Source organism: Mycothermus thermophilus, assembly GCF_041956435.1.
Source record: "Mycothermus thermophilus strain CBS 625.91 unplaced genomic scaffold VTJ04scaffold_5, whole genome shotgun sequence".
In the NCBI taxonomy this organism is placed as follows: domain Eukaryota; kingdom Fungi; phylum Ascomycota; class Sordariomycetes; order Sordariales; family Chaetomiaceae; genus Mycothermus; species Mycothermus thermophilus.
In genome coordinates, this window is record NW_027191431.1 from 2,078,405 (window position 1) to 2,094,471 (window position 16,067).

General features: G+C 55.5%; 6 protein-coding genes across 6 annotated transcripts, besides 2 other annotated features; 3 read left to right on the forward strand and 3 right to left on the reverse strand.

Moving 5' to 3' along the window:
* The first annotated feature begins 217 nt into the window (after positions 1-217).
* Positions 218-238: a sequence feature (Short protein (VTJ04DRAFT_7812, KAL2118152.1) was converted to a misc_feature.).
* A 78-nt stretch (positions 239-316) lies between these two features.
* Positions 317-373: a sequence feature (Short protein (VTJ04DRAFT_7812, KAL2118152.1) was converted to a misc_feature.).
* Positions 374-3,981: 3,608 nt separating this feature from the next.
* On the forward strand, positions 3,982-4,593 carry VTJ04DRAFT_7813 (uncharacterized protein; the record flags this gene model as incomplete). Its single annotated transcript, XM_069366181.1, has 2 exons — positions 3,982-3,988; positions 4,223-4,593. The coding sequence occupies 2 exons, from the start codon at positions 3,982-3,984 to the stop codon at positions 4,591-4,593; spliced, it is 378 nt and encodes a 125-aa protein (XP_069217141.1).
* Positions 4,594-7,520: 2,927 nt separating this feature from the next.
* VTJ04DRAFT_7814 (uncharacterized protein) lies at positions 7,521-7,763 on the forward strand (the record flags this gene model as incomplete). The annotated part of the gene is made up of 1 exon (XM_069366182.1): positions 7,521-7,763. One exon carries the CDS (start codon positions 7,521-7,523, stop codon positions 7,761-7,763), a length of 243 nt encoding a protein of 80 aa, XP_069217142.1.
* Positions 7,764-7,851: 88 nt separating this feature from the next.
* Positions 7,852-8,364, reverse strand: VTJ04DRAFT_7815 (uncharacterized protein; the record flags this gene model as incomplete). The annotated part of the gene is made up of 1 exon (XM_069366183.1): positions 7,852-8,364. The coding sequence occupies one exon, from the start codon at positions 8,362-8,364 to the stop codon at positions 7,852-7,854; it is 513 nt and encodes a 170-aa protein (XP_069217143.1).
* Positions 8,365-8,552: 188 nt separating this feature from the next.
* Positions 8,553-11,567, reverse strand: VTJ04DRAFT_7816 (uncharacterized protein; the record flags this gene model as incomplete). Its single annotated transcript, XM_069366184.1, has 3 exons — positions 8,553-8,654; positions 8,714-11,347; positions 11,466-11,567. The coding sequence occupies 3 exons, from the start codon at positions 11,565-11,567 to the stop codon at positions 8,553-8,555; spliced, it is 2,838 nt and encodes a 945-aa protein (XP_069217144.1).
* A 1,757-nt stretch (positions 11,568-13,324) lies between these two features.
* Positions 13,325-13,874, reverse strand: VTJ04DRAFT_7817 (uncharacterized protein; the record flags this gene model as incomplete). Its single annotated transcript, XM_069366185.1, has 2 exons — positions 13,325-13,627; positions 13,704-13,874. The coding sequence occupies 2 exons, from the start codon at positions 13,872-13,874 to the stop codon at positions 13,325-13,327; spliced, it is 474 nt and encodes a 157-aa protein (XP_069217145.1).
* Positions 13,875-14,602: 728 nt separating this feature from the next.
* On the forward strand, positions 14,603-15,988 carry VTJ04DRAFT_7818 (uncharacterized protein; the record flags this gene model as incomplete). Its single annotated transcript, XM_069366186.1, has 2 exons — positions 14,603-14,694; positions 14,764-15,988. The coding sequence occupies 2 exons, from the start codon at positions 14,603-14,605 to the stop codon at positions 15,986-15,988; spliced, it is 1,317 nt and encodes a 438-aa protein (XP_069217146.1).
* Between the last annotated feature and the right edge of the window lie 79 nt (positions 15,989-16,067).

Below are 16,067 nucleotides of genomic sequence, written 5' to 3' on the forward strand. Positions count from 1 at the left end.
ATCGGAGCGATGGATTGGCAGCATCGCCCGTCATCGGCACCACTGACGATGATCCGCTGTGACATGTCAAGGCCATCTCAACGGTCTCCGGTACACGTGTGGCCACTATCATGGCACTCCTCTCACCAAGCTTTCAGTCCGGACTGTAGATCCTGCTGTGCCCATGCAGGATCTCATGTTATGGTGGCTAGGACTGGGTGAAGCGCCAGCGCTCAACATGCCCGACAGCGAGCGCCATGTAGGTCGGATGCGGGTTTGCTGCAACGAGAGCGTCCCAAAGAAGGCACTGGGTTCATGCTGTGCTCCGTATACCCAGGTTCACCCCGGGACCAATGCCAGCCAGCTGCTGCTGAGTCCGCAGACGGTGCAGTAGCAGAGGGCTCGGCCAATGCGACGTTAACTTTGGGGGCAAGAGGAGAATGGGAGGCTTGGTTGGCTTCCATGTTAACGCCATTGTGCGGTGTGAGCTTTGAAGCTCGGGCCAGGATTAGTAACCGTTGAGGCGAAGGCCCGGGATAACTGCCACCGAAGTAACATGACGTCCTAACCGACTGATCGGTTACCATTGTCAACCTAGGTTGATGATGGTGATGGTGCGGAAGCTAGCCACGCTATGTAGATTTGATGGCAATGTAGTCTGCCATAAGCAGCGTCCTCACAACATTACATTTACAAGCACACAAGTTCTACGCCCAACCACGCCGGTTACAAGGAATATGCTCCGGTCTAGCCCTGACCAGGCACATAGAGGTAGAGTTCATCCAATACCAGGCCCCATGTTCATTCTCGAACTGCTCGGTGAAAGTGTTTCCCGCCGGTTCATGCCCACCTCTCATACTATGGAGTAGAGTCTGGCATGTATTAGTCAACTCTAGACCCGATTCAACCTATTGACTGTGTCTCTCTGGGCAGGTCGGATGCACAGGTGGATACTCTTTGCACAAAACAATCACTCACACCCGCCAACCGTATGATTCCAATCACCTCCGTGCGGGGTTTGTTTATTCCGCACAGGTCTGGTGGTTTCTGGTGGTGAGGTTGGAGCCCTGAGGGGTTGCAGCACATGCGCAGATGCATGCAAAACCGCACAAAGAACCCTGCTGGTCGAGCCGAGTCGACGGAGATGCTCGGCCGCGGCAGACCTGGGACCGCTGCTAGGAAGTCCCAGGACATGGGTTCGGGACTACCTGAGACGGTAGCGCGGGGAGGACGCTTGAAGCAGGTGGTATATCTCTGCTCGAGATATGGATAAACACCGGATCTCATCGGCGTGTGAACGACACTCGAGTCCCCATATCGGCTCCCCTTTGGAAACACTGGCAGTGGGCCGTCTGGGAGAGCGTTCACTTCTTCAGACTCCCACGCCTCGGCTGGCCTGCCTTGTTCTGGGCAAGGTTCCAAGGTTTCTTTCGGAGTGGGGCCGCGAGCATCGCCTCAATGTGGATCCGATGACGTCCGACCAGACCGACCAGCGGAAGTGAGCGCCCGTTAGCTTGCCATCGCGTCGGAACACTTCGACAGTTGATGATCGGCTCAGCCTTCATTAACGGAACAGAGGATCAAGTTGCGCAAGAAACGTTTCAATCTGGCTTCGAGGTTGTGTTTTATCTAGAGTATGCAACTGTTGATGATTCAGTGTCAGCCGGCCGGCCCGGTAAGGAGTACGGAGTACTCCGTAGACGACCTCGGTTGCTGGCTGCACGTCAGCAAGACCATGAAAGTGAAGTGAAAAAGCAAGTGAACTCTCGGTCTCCGGGAGCCCAAGAAGCCCGTCACCCTCGCCGGGCTAAACCCAAACGGGGCGCGACGCCAAACCCATGCACCCAACCCTTGCGGCGTGGCTTGCGGTGGATCGGGGCATTTCTGGGGTTGTTTCAGCTTCTGATTGGTCCGACCGCACCGTTTCTCGTGTCCATTTTTGGCTTCCCGCGTTGCCGTCTCAAGCCCTTGCTACCCTTCGCAACTCACATCTGCCTTTTCCCCCTCCCCCAGCCTTTTGGAACGCCCACCATGCTGCAAAAAGTCCCGTTGCGTTGGCTCTTTGACCTCCGGCTGGGACGCAACCCAGATTTTGTGTGACAGATGGATGTGGTGCATAGTAGGAGGACTTCCGCCTTATATGTCACGTCTCAGCAACTTGAGAGGAACCGACGCCGATGCGAGGGCCCGGCGGCAGATCTACCTACAGGCTACCTGCCTCGAACCTCTGAGATAGTACGGAGTAGCCTACATCCACAGTCCTCAAATCGACGGTCGTCCGCAGGTTAGCCTCGTGAAAACATCTGCCTCGCGAGGTCTCCACGAAACTCAGACACAGGCTGTTAGGCGACTTTGTCCACTTCTCAGCATGACAAACTTCATGGCTGGTGTCTCTGCTTCCCCTCCGTGCAAGTGCTCGTCGTCATGTCACGGGCACACACCCCAAAGCACACCTCTCTGACCATGCTTCAACCTGGAACTGCTCACGCACCCCAGACCCTGCGTGGCTGGGCCCGCATCTCAGGTCGACCATCCCTTTCACAACCCCATCATCCCGCGCACCACACACACGCCAAGTCTTGACGTCCTTTCCTGTGATTTGCCGTTTCAAAACCTTCTGCGCTGTGCGACCGATCACTACCTTTTTCACTTCTGCGGGCCCTCTCAGCGCTAGAGTCCCAAGACCCGACACAGGAGGGCCGGTGGCGCGCCGCGGGCGCTCACAAGCCCCAGCGCTATGGCCGGCTTGGGACTTGGCCGTTTCTATTCCTGAAGAAACGTTTCGTCCCGCGCACATCTTTCGTTTCTTTGTGTTCACTTGATCGGCATTGCCCGTTAACCTTGCTTTGACCACATTGATTGTCTCGGCAACCCTCTGTACTACATAGTACTTCCTGCACTAGGGTCTCTGATGTTGATCGACCGCCACCTTCGGTTGTTCCGGAACGTCTGTTGAAAGGCTCATTTAGGTTGATGTGCTGCTCATCGAAAGGGCCGAGAAATACTTCAAGATGCGATACAACGTTTCTCTTACCCTCTGTTCCCTATGCTCCGTCATCTAGCCCGGTACATGAGCGCTCCGGGAAACGTGCTAATGGAGGTGGATGGTGCACCACTGGACTGGTATGAACTACGTATATACTTCGTAAACCTTGCTTCATTGGGAACTGGGCCAAGAATGACGATGATGTCTCGCAGTCCGAGTCGCCAGTAAGACGACCTGTGACTAAGCACCACAAAACATCGAGGAAGCAACAACTCCGCAAAGACAACCCTTTCCAGCCCGATGGTGAGCCCCCTTTCAGATCTCGTGCAGCCATTTTAAAGGTCGTATGCTGCGGATCGAGGACATCAAAAACATCATCGTCGAACAGAACAGTCCGATCAACCTCGACTCGCCGTGACTCACTTCCCATAGGCCCAACTCCGCAGCCATTATAAATCAGGTTTAAGAATCATGGTCATACGGTCTTGTGCCACGCTCTTGGAGACACAGTGTGTGATGCCTTCTGCCCTAGTGTCCAAGCGGTGAGTCCTTTTCATCCCCGCCGGCCATCCGCGGGAGACATTTCAACACTGCCACCACATACTAGCGTCAGGTGTCGTCATGCCGAGACACTCCTGTTCAGGATCCATCACGAAAGAGACCTTCTCCCGGGCTCAGATGAACCCTTTCTTCTACATCCCCTAACCCATGACCTCATCGCCCGGCAATGGGGATGGGGATCTGAACCTCGCGCCGGTAGGTATTACGTACCAGACACCTGGGTTCCTCCCCACCGAGTGGCTCGTCTAAATATAGCTGGCCCGACGTGGTGTGCTCTCATATGCTCAGTTTCCCCAATCCACCTCTCCCGCGTGGGCCGAGGGAGGACAAAGAACGCGGCGGTGGTTGGTGGTGAGATGAGTCTCTGGTGGTAACCCTGCCCTGCCCTGCCCAGCACGCGGCTGAGAGGACCTCTTAACAACCACCGACCAGACTCGTCGAATCAGATCATCAAGATGAGAGGTAAACATAAAGTCTTGCGTATGGTGACCACCACACAACATGTGGAAAATGGAATCCCAGCCGTCGTGGATCTCTCTTCAATCTCTCGGTCAATGAATGGTCTCTTGTTCGGCGGTACGACTCTGCTTTTGCATATCATGACCGTTACACAACCCGGCCAGTCGACGCTACATGCCCTCTTCTGCTTGCTCGCCTCGCTCCTAGTCCAATAAGCTTGCCATACTGTGAGCACAGGTCTTCTTGATCTCACCGAGGGGGAGACTGTCAACGACTCATGGGCGAGGTGTGAAGCTCCTATTGATGGCGGTAACATCGCTACGGGCGGCAACACCATCACCAGTCCGAGCATCAAATGTCGCATCCGCTTCCCCGTCCGCACCTGCGGTGTTTATTTGCTTGCTGGGCAGTTTGGTTTCTTGCTCGCCTTTCTGCGGGCAGACCTCGTACAAGAGATCCGCCGAGACCGCCGGCCTGCTAACCCCTCATCAACGGACAGATGCCTTATCTACCTACTCAGCACGCCCTTGCGCACGTTGAGCATAGGAGAGGAGCTGCGTCCATGGATCACCCAGGCCCAGGCTTCGAAGCAGCCGTTCAGCGCATGAACATGGTGTCCGTGCTTCATCCTTCAAATTCTTCTCCCGCTTCCCTGGTGAATGAATGATTGCCCAGGCACATAACCGGTTTTCCTGACGCATTCCCAAGAGGACTTTTCTTTTCAACACGCAATATACTGTGTATCGAGGGCCTAAATACTCACATAGCCGACTGTCTACAGGGTAACATGCTGGTTACACGACCGCGCGGAAGGAGGGGGGAAAGACTGCAAACCTGTTGCTGCGAGCCTCGATCTGGTTGTCCTGGCAGGTTGCTTTAGGATGGATGGATGTTCGATCTTTCCATCAATACCCGCTCTGATCGACGTAGGCAGTTAGTCTGGACCCGTCTGTCTGGACTACCGCTGTCGTATTGCAAAAGTGTGGGGTACATCGCCGCGCAGACAACTCAGCATTTCCTCACCGGCTTTTCTGTTGTTTGTCAACATCATTCATGTGTGGAGCAAGTAAGTGCCGAGTAACTGGAGACTCGAAATATCAGGGGTATCAGACAGCTCCAGTCCAGGACAAACCGACGACACAAGCTAAAACCGGAGACATGCCCTCTTCTGTTCAGTCTGCCCGCTACGTTGTCGCTGAGCCCCTGTTGTGCTGGACCTGGGACCCGGAACCAGCTCTGGAAATGATCGACATGTTTATGTGGTAAGATGAAGGTATCGGGTAGGTGCTTTAGCAGGTCTCGGTAAATAGGGGTTGCCATTTTATTTTGTGGATTCCAAGATTGGGTGTGATCGAGCTTGGAGTGGCCACGATCTGGAGAGAAAGGTTGTGTTCTAGAAGGCTAAAATGGTTGATGCTCAGCTGGGCCGGAACAACGGGGCCTCTCGGATCTTTGAAGCCGCTCAGATCCAGTTGCACTTCTGTTTTCACCCCACAAGCGCCATAACGGATTATGTATGGACAGATGTAGTCGCGTTGCAACGACACGGCGTTGAGAGACCTCATGAAGGAATCAAAATACGGCGTAAAATGGAGAACTTCTACGAGGGTGAAGTGAATCCATCCCGTTTTTGGAAATCTTTCCAAATTAGGAAACTTTCAGATGGGCCTTGAAGCCCACACCTAAGCAACTCAAACTCGTCTCTGACTCAATGCCTCGTTTTACCACGTTCTCAAGCCCGGCAAAGCTGGTACCTAAGCTTGGGGACAAAAGTTGTTACTATGGGCAAACAACTGCAGGAGCCAACCTGGAAATTGTGGGATTTCAATGCCTGCCCTGCGTCTGAGCTCAAGCTCTGGAAACGGCAGCAGGACCGATTGCCTCGTGCAACGTCACCGTCTCAGGGCAGAGTACCAACCTGAGTCAGGAACCACGGCTTTGACGTTGTGGCAGGTCTCACCAAATAGAATAAATTCAACCGGGTACCTGATGTAAGTGGGAAGGTCTCCGTCCAAGTACCTGACCTTCCATTCCAGGCTGAGGTCTTACACAACGCCACTTGGCGGCGGATCGACCTCGCACATCTCGGCATCACCAATCCCATCCATAGGGTTGACTGCGAAGCAGAGGCACGTTGCCGGCGAAACGCCAGGTCCCGGCGTGAGGGAGGTTGACAGCCGCAAACCGAATTGGATTAAGCCGGTTGGGCCTGAGGTGCATGCGCCCGCAGCAGCCCCAAGTCGGTGTCCGAGTAACGACGTCTCAACACTGGCCTGACCATCCAAGCGTTGCACAGCCACGCTCACCTAGCATTTTGTTTTCATGCTTCGTCGAATGAAACTCTCAAGAACCCCCCCCCCCCTTCCCCACGAGCACACCTCCCTAGGGATGCGACTGCTGAACTGAGCTTGTCCCGGCGTCCAATCTTGATGCGTTATCCCTGAGTTAGACGAGGTCCAGGGTATCTCGATGACCCTGTTAGACCATGGACGAGAGAGTTGCTTCGGTCCCAGATGAAATGGACTGTTGGTGTGCTGAACAAGTGAGTTGATGGGCCAATAACATTTAACTTGAGCTGATAACAAAGGCGCAGCAGGCACGACATTATTACTGCCACGCAGGATCAAGCCTAAAATCTCACCTTTTGCTCAACCCAGACTCCCAGCCATCCATGAACCTAATCGCGGGCGTCTGCTTGACCGTCAACCCGAGATTTTCGCCAGCCGGAATATTCCATTGTAAACAATCTAGATACCGTATAACTTTAATCCCTCCACAGCCATCTGAACATGTATGTACATACTTCACTGCATTTATCCATCCATATGTTGGCCCAATCCCGGCCAGCTGGCCAGCCATAGCCATCCGCATATGAATACAACACAGCTCGGCAGCGCTAAAATCATGCTCGAGATATTCCCTGCCGGATATATTACGGGAACGATGGGGCCCGCACGTCCTACGGCGGGATGCTACGTGTTGGCTTGCCTGCCTTTGAGTCCAGAACTACAACAGGGCGAGTAGACTACGAGAGGCTGTGCGATATAGCATGAGATTGCCTCTATTTTTGGTTTGCCATCGTCACCAATGCTGAATGATGCAAAGTTAACGTTACTACGGCTCTGGCTCCCGGAACCAGTCTGAGGAATGAGGCAAGTGGTTTGATGGATCATCAGAACCGGAGGCTGGCATGATCGATGAGAGCGATATCACCCTAGGGTTCCCAGCTCGATCATGTGAAACTTGTGGCGGATAGATCGCCTGGTAATCTCCTATGGCTGATACGCTTCTCGGGTAGAAAGGCTTGGAGGGAATCAGAAACCTATTCCATCACCACGTCTTTCATACATCAGATCCAGAGCATAGTAGACACCGGGATGTTCTCATAACGGGTTGAGATATTTGTCTTGTGGACAGAATGATAGACAAGCAACCCTGCATCCTATACTTCAGGAAACATCAACAACTACCCTACAGACCCTCCGCAACCACTTCCAAGAGAGCCATACACAGCTCATACCCAGATTACCACCATATGCCACCGGCTCTGCCCACGACCAAAACAAGATCGACTCCTGGAAAATGCTACCTACTAACTAAGCTATCTACCTATCTAACTTGGACCTCTCTGAGGCGTAAATGCATCAAGAACCCTTTCTCACTGATCACTTCCCTCTCTGCCCTCCTTTGCCCAACTCCGCTCTCCTCACGACGCAATCATTACCCAGATTCCCTCTCTTATGTACGCTCCCAATACTACTACCTCCATCCTCATTGACCAGGCCCAAACCAACCCAATATTCCCGTAATGAACTCGTCCTCTTTCCCCCCCTCTCCCTGCCTGATCCCATCGTCGAGACAACAGATCAAGAACTCGCCTTCCTCTCCTCCTTTGCCTGGTTCAAAAAAGCGAGCTGCCTCCGAACCAGATAGGCAGGGAGGGGCAAAAACCACGCATCTAGCGATGTCCCTGACCTCGAAAGAGAGAAAAAGAAAAGCCCTTGACACAGAACCGAGGTGCCGTCTCCCAGTCTTCTCCATGCCTCCCGCCGCCCATGGACGCAGTCGGGAGGTGGGGCCCTAACAACCTTCCAGCTGGCACTTTGACGCAGAGAGCCAAAAAAGGAAACAAACAGCAGAGAAATAGATAACAAGCCTTTGGCAACGACAAGCAAAGAGCGACTGTGCTCCGTCATATTTTTCTCTCTCTTCCTCTGGCATCTTGGACCTGTCATCTCATCCCATAGGCCAACTTGCCCACCCATCTCCCTCCGTCCAGACCACAACAACAACCATATGTTTCGGTATCTTTCAAATGCTTTGCTGCTATCCCCTCCTAGCACTAGCACCAAATAAGATGCTTCAAACCATCTTCCCATAAACAATGAGCAAGGAAATGAATAACAAAATAAAGGATCGGGTAATAATATTCGTTTGCGAGCCAATGTGGTACGACTGTATCACTTGTGCGATGAGATCGTGTAGCGTTGCGGCTTTTTGGAATGAGTTGTGTGCTCATTCGAATACCTGCCCTGCCGGGCGGGCGTCACGGTGGGAAGGCATTTGTTCACAGGACATACGTTGCCCTGAGGGATTGCTGTTCTGGGAGCGGGAGCTGGGCAAGGAAAGTGTCGAACTGGGGGATCAGTTGGCGGTAGATGGTGATGACCTGGATTATGTTAGCGTAAGCCAGCCGTTGATGAGCTTCCGTCCTCGTTTTCCACTCACGTTCTGGAACACGTCATGCAGTTCCTGCTTGATGGGATTCTGCAGTTTCAAATCCCGGTACCTGGCGATCGTGGAGAAGAAGCGCAGCAGATCCTTCTCAATGGCCTGCGGGTTTTGGGCAACCACGATGGCAAAGCCCTTGAGCGCCGTCGCCTTCTCCTCGGAGGCGTCAATGTCGTCGATGGTCGTGAGGAACTCCTCCGAGAACTTGGCCACGTGAGGAGCAAGCTGGTCGTAGTTATCAATGCCGAGTCTGCCGAGGGCGATCGCCGCGTTCTCGTTAACGCCCGGCGGGACGCCCGGATGGGAAAGCATCTCGACAAAGTGCTCGAGCATCTCGGGCACGTAGGGCGCCATCTCCTTCTTGTACTGCATCGCGATCTCACCGGCGCTCCAGCACGCGTTGTTAACCACGCCGAATAAGGCATCGACTTCCTCATCCAGCACGCTGTCCAGGTCGAGGCGCTTGACGAGGATCGGGAGGATGGACGGCAAGGCCGGACGCAGTTGTTCAAAGACGAACTTGGCGCAGTCGCCGAGCAGGGCGTAGGCCGATTGCTGGACCTCGTCGGCCGGGTCCTGCATGCAGCAGGCGAGAAGCTCGAAGAATGCCGGCTGGCTGTTCTCGACGAGCTTGGCAGCCTTAGCGTTGTCGAGGGCCTGGATGATGGCGCTCAGAAGATCGAGACTGGTGACGAGGAAGTCCTTCTCGGGCTGATCAAAGTCGGGGTTGTTGAGGGCCGCATGGGTTTGCTCGAGGTTCTGGTGGATAATATTCACGCAGCGCAGGAAAACCGCCTCGGCCCACGGAGTGAAGGCGTCGCCAAGGGCAATAGCGACATATGACAGGCACTCAAAGAGCGGGAACACCTCGCGCGACTGGTCGGGGACTTTGGCGTAGCGGTCCATGAGGGCAGGCATGAGCTGGTCCCGGAGCTCTGGCCGGGCCAGTACGGGGCCGATGTGCTCGGCGAGGGTCTGGACGCAGTCGTAAAGAATCCAACGGTTCTTGTCCTTGTACTTTGAGAAGCACAGAACGAACTGCTGGATGATGGGGCCGCAATACGGCTCGATGTACTTGCCAGCCTTCTCCTCGAGGTTGGCCATGGCAGAAGCTCCGGCCTCCTGGACCTTCTTGTTCTTATCCACCATCTTCCGCAGGATACCGTCGATGACGGGGACGAAGTAGGCCTGCTTCTGTGCCGGGTCTTGAAGGTGGGCGGCCCAGGCCGAGTACCGGCCGAGAGTCCAACACGTTATTGTGCGGACAACGGGCTCAGGGTCATCGAGAAGGGTGACGAGGTAAGGGATGAGCTCGGGCAGGTGCGGAACCACCACCGACATGCAACCTTCGGCAACAGCGCCGAGCGCGAGCACGGCAGCTTCACGCTGGGGCCAATCTTGATGCTTGAGATTGGTCTGGAGGTAGGGCAAGATGGAAGTGAAGACGGGGCCGCCAAAGTCGGTAGCAAACACGTCTAGGGCCGCCGCCGAGCATTTGCGGAGCGTCCACTTCTCGTCTGGGTTCTCGTCACCTTCCTCCTCGTCCGAGTCCTCGATCTCTCCCTCTTCCAGGTCGTCATCCTCCTCCATGCTCGCTAGCTTTTCGAAGGCATGGCCGTTCTGGGAACCATCACCTTGGCCCTCGGGCCCAGCGGCGCCGCGCTTGAGATTCTTCTTTGCAAACTGAGGCTTGATGTCTTCGGCCCGGTCTTCCTCATCCTCGTCATCCGACTCTCCTCCAAGAATGGCGATATCCTCAGGACTGTACACCATGCAGTCCAGCAGCACTGGTATGATCTTTTGGATGTAAGGCTCGAGGTTCCGCCAGAGGTCATCGTGCTCGCCAACCGACAGCCAGAACTCGGCCGCCTCACAGGCGAGATCCTCATCATCGCTCTTTTGCTGGGAGATGATGTAATCCACCAAGCCGCTGAGGTGCGGCAGCAGCTTGTCGGGCCGCGAATCGACCAGCCGGACGAAGGCACGGCACACTTGACGACGCACGTCGGCGACAGGATCCTCAGCAAGCATGAAAAGGTGTTGCAGAAGATCGTCGATATTGTTTACCATGGCCTGGGTCTTCTTGGTGGCGAAGACATTGATGGCGGTCAGGGCCTGAGCCCGTACCCTGGGCAAGGGACTGCGGGTGGCCTGGATGAACTTGGGGAGGAGGATGTTGAGAGGTCGCTGGCCGTTGTGGTCGCGCTCGAGGAGCTTGGCGTTGTCCTCGCAGATCTTGGCCATGGCAGCCATGGCGCCTTCTTGGGCCTCGTTCGACACGGTGCCTGTCTCGTTGCTCAGGAGCTTGAGAAGCTCGGGCAAGAGCTCGGGCCAGCTGTAGAGGCCGCCAGCGCGGACAATCTCGGTCGCGATGTTGCCCGCATAGTTTCGGATCTGAGAGTTGGCATCCTGAATACCCATCAGGACGGCCAGCTTGACCAAGGACAGACTGAGTTCGGGGATGCGCTTGCTATTGGACTTGATGTTGTTCTTGAGCATGATGGCCGCGGCCGAGCGAACCAGGTGCCAATCGGTGGGAGATAGGGCGATGCTGGCCGGCGGCTCAGGACTCGAAAAGATGTATGCCAGGTAGTTGTTGATATCGGGGTTCGACTTTGCTTGCGAGAGCATCTGATGGGGTGGTGCGCACGCACACGTCGGGTCAGTCCCCGGGCCCATGATGCGGCCGGCGCAACGGCGCGACGGCGGCCACCAGCAACAAGCACAACAACAAGCATGGCGAACTCACAATCTCGGCCTGCTTTTGCGCCGCCTTGTTGAAACCGCTCAGGGAGTCCCGGAGACATGCTGCGAGAGTCCCCAGGGACTCCTGGTTGGGTTGCCAATCCATGGCGGCTGACGTTGAGCTCTCGAGGTCTCGCGGGGGCGGGGCAGTCAGAGCTGGAGCAAAAGCTGATTGATTTTTGGTGTTGATAGGTTCTCGGTTTCGTCTCTGCGGGGGGAGCTGCGAGGGTTGGATGCGAAGCCGGGGGAAAATCAGAAGATAGCCTCGGAGAGATGCAAAAATCCCGGACGGGGGTGGAAGACTCGGTGCGATAGTGGAATCGTCTAGCTTGGGATCCGTAGATGGGACGGGTTGGTAGATTTTTGGCCCCAATGGGTGATTTGAGGTGGTCTGGGTTGGAGTGCTGGAGGTGATGGCATTCTTTTTGGACTGCGGGTGCGGGGAGTGGGGTGAAGCGAGACAGCTGTGGTCATCCGGTACCGTATTTCATTACGCAGCCCCGAGTTCCATCCATGTCAGGGCGGGGGATTGAAGCTTTCTTTGTTGTCTTGCAAGAGAAAATACCGTCAGTCATTGATGAGTTTGGACGTCTTATTACATTTTGTATTTAAAAAGCGAGTTGCTTGAGTCTTTAACCAAGGACAAGTTCAGCCTGTTGACCAGATTGCCCGGTCGTTGTCTGGAATCAAACCCTATGATACGGTACGTTACCTCTCTCTGTTTGCCCTTTTTCCTGGTACGCACTAACAAAACTCGTCACGGTTGGGCCGTTCCACAGGGCCGCGACACTCTGTACTGTTCTCACAATCAAGGTTGAGCTCCCATTGTGTAGGTGCTCTCGCCCAAATTTCGTGTTGCACAACCGAAGGCAGAAAGGAAGCAAGTCCAAGGGCGAAACGAGGCGCATGCCGGCGCCCGGTGCAGGACAGATGAAAGCCACATTCATCCCTAGGAATGGGTGTTGACTTTGAGGCTGGCGAGGAGATCGGGAGCTTAGGGAATCAATGAAAAACAGCACGTGTGAGTGACGAGTCTTTGCGCCAGACCAAAAGTTGGCTCCGTTTCCTATGCTCTGCGGCTTGTTCCGAACCGAGCATCAAACATCGAACATGTTTGACAGTACGATGTATTAAAAGAGCAAACGGACAACGGACAACACATTAGGAATCGCCGTAGAAGCCAGAAAGAGGGGTTCCACAGCCATGATGAAGAAGAGAGACCTAAACAACCCCACATCCCATGCAAATGAGGACTTCATTTTCTCAAACCCGGCACCCCAGAACGAAGGCGTCCCGTCATGGCCTATCCTCAGTGTTTTCTTGAGCTTCACCCCCCTAGCCCCACCAGCAATCTTCAGGACATGATGTTGTCTCACAAAACACAACTCTCATTGTCACACAAGCCGTTGGCCCCGTTGCTCAGACGAACCGCCCAATCGATGAAATTCCTTCCCTCTCACGGCAGTAAGCCTTCTCCACAATACCGTCAACGTCATCGCCATGACGCGCAGAAACCCTCATCATCTGGATGACGCTGAAAGGCGTTTGGTTGCGATGGAAATGGCAGGGTGGGTGTGCTCTAAGAATATAGGCATGAACTGGGATTCTGCCTCGCCCTATCATTCATTCTCTCGACGTGAAACGACGCTCAAGGCCCCGAAGTGAAACATGGTATCTTGCGCTGCCATCGCCATCGCCGCTGGTGTAGCTGTACTATGAGGCCGGCTTCCAAGTCCGACCTTGCCGATTCATTATTCCGGCGTTGCGTGTGTCTGGCTGCCTGTGGGCATTGAGTCTTGACCGTGCCTCGAATTGTTTGCCTGCTTACCAGGCTTCTCTGTTTGCCTATTCGACATCCAGCCGTCATGACGCCTCTGTTCGGACACCATCAACAACCGGGGCTTGTTGCTGCTGCTGCTGCCCAGCCAACCCATCACGCAGCAGGTGCTGCAGCTGCGACATGGTCACCTCAACGACCCGGGCCAGGGCTTCCATCTCCTCCTCAACGGTGCCACCGAGACCCATGCTAGCCAGGCTGATAGAGTTTCCAACGTACGTGGGGAGGCCGGTGCGCCTGGCAATGGCTTTGGCCACGCGCGTGGTGAACTCGAGGGTTGGTTCGACAGTGCACAGGGGCGTTGAGAGGGGTTGGCTGGGGTTGTATCTCTGACGGTAGGTGCGGGTTAGTAAGAGCAAATTTTGCCGTGAGATAGAGGATGGGATTGAGTGAGGCTGGACATACGTCTGGCAGGGCGTAAACAAAGGAGCCCAGCGGAGGGGGAGTGGACGCTTCTTCGGGAGAGGCCGTCGTGAGGAAGAGCACAATCGCCTTGGCCTTGACAGATAGGTGGAAGTAGATTCGTGTATCTAATGACCGTGGGAGCGGGAACGACAATTGGATTGGGCCGTCCATTTTCTCGGTCGAGCTCTAGGAGCAGTGGGCGAGTGAGTTGGTTGTGGATGAAGTCAATTCCTGAGAGCTCTTGCTGCGATGAGATGCTCTGCATTGTTTGAAGAGGGTTAGGGTTAGAAGTGTCTATCCATCCAACCGCTTTCACATGCAACAGAGTTTCTCAAACCATCGAGTTGGACTTGCCAAATTTGTCTTCTCCCATTCTTGCTCCAAACGGGCCGGTTCTTCATATGGAACCGGTTACTTGTTCATCTACAACTTGGAGTCTGCTCTGTTCCGTCGGACACACACGTTTTGAAGCAGGCGGCCGAAACCCCACTCACTTGAGGTCAAACAACCTGGGCCCGAGAGTGGGCGTGGGTGTGGCTTTCCAGGGGTCGAGTTGATTCGTCCCTCGTGCGTTTGTCGATGGACTCTAACACAACTTTGACATGCGCATTTACTTCACTGTAAACAAATTTCAGGCCCGGAGAGCGCCTAGGTCAGATACCTAGGTATTGTCCAGCGCCGACCTGTGTTTCTCGGAGATCCGTTTGCCTCAGGTCCTTCCGTCCGTAGTCCGGCTCCCCACCTCCCACCCCTCCGGACACCACAGCCGGCCTGGAAGCTGTCGGCCCGCATCTCATCACCGCCAACCGGAGATCCGGTCGTTGAGACATATTGCACCGTCCCCTCTCCACCTCGAGCGTTCTCCTCACAACAGCCAACCACTCCACAGACACCCAGGGATGGAGGAGGAATCGGCATGGGCAGGCCTGGAAAATGGCATTGAAGACCAGGAAGAGCTGCAGGTCATATACCGCACTCTAGATTCTTATCAGTGAGTCTCGGATGTCCCGCGCCCGACCGGGGGCACCGCATATCTCTGGATACTAACTCGGGCACACAGGCAATACGCCAAAATCGCCCACTTCCAATGCACCCATCTCCGTAGGCAGGCCTTCTACGCCCTGCCAAGGGCTCACTGGCAGCGGCTTGCCGCGCCCCCTTTCAACTACCTAGAGACCCTGGACAAGGTAGACGATGCCATCGAAGCCAATGCCGAGCTCGCCCGCATCATCTTCCGCAACGGTCTCGACATGTTCCACATTGGCGTGCCCTCCGAGTCGGGCGGCCGTCGGACTTTGGCCCTGCCTCCCGAGTGGAACGGCTCGGCCAAGAGGACCGACATCGAGAAGGCCCGCAGCACCCTCCGCCAGTTCTACCGCGACTGGTCCGCCGAGGGCGCCCGCGAGCGCGAGGCTTGTTTCGGCCCCGTGTTCCGAGCCATCAACGCCGAGTGCGCCGCTCGGGGTCCCGATGCGCCGCCCTTGAAGGTGCTCGTACCCGGCGCCGGGCTGGGCCGGCTCGTCTTTGAGCTGTGCCGCGCCGGCTGCGACGCGGAGGGCAACGAGATTTCGTACCATCAGCTCCTCGCGTCGTCATACATCCTCAACTGCTGCCCGCGCGCCGGCCATCACACCATCTACCCTTGGATCCACAGCTTCTCCAACCACAAGACGCGCGCGAACCACCTGCGCGGGTACGCCGTGCCCGACGTGCACTGCGCTTCGGAGCTGACGCGCACCGAGCAGGAAGAGGGCCGGCGCGTTGGCACCATGTCCATGAGCGCGGCCGACTTTCTGTGTCTGTACGCCCAGGAGGACCGCGCCGACACCTACGACGTGGTGGCGAGCGTTTTCTTCCTCGACACGGCGCCCAACCTGATCCGCTACCTCGAGACCATCTTCCACTGCCTCAAGCCCGGCGGACTGCTGGTCAACGTCGGGCCGTTACTCTGGCACTTTGAAGGCCGCGTGTGGGACCGCGATGAACATGATGATATGAGCCTTGATGGCAGCCAGGGGGCCCGCGACCTGTCGGGCATCGCGGATCCGGGAAACTTTGAGCTGACCGACGACGAGGTCATGGCGCTTGTCACGGATGTCGGATTCGAAGTCCTCGAGCACCAGACGGACATCGAGGCACCTTACATCCTCGATCCAGACTCCATGCTGCAGACTTTGTACAAGGCGAGCGCCTGGGTCGCACGCAAGCCGGCGGCGACGGCAGCTATGCCAACACCAACTGGCACGGCCGGAGACAATACAAATAGTAGTGGGCTCGAAACATAAAAGGCGTCACGGATAGATAAATGTAATTGATCCAACAAAACTATGTACGTTCGTAAAGAAACAAAGCAGGAACAAAGCA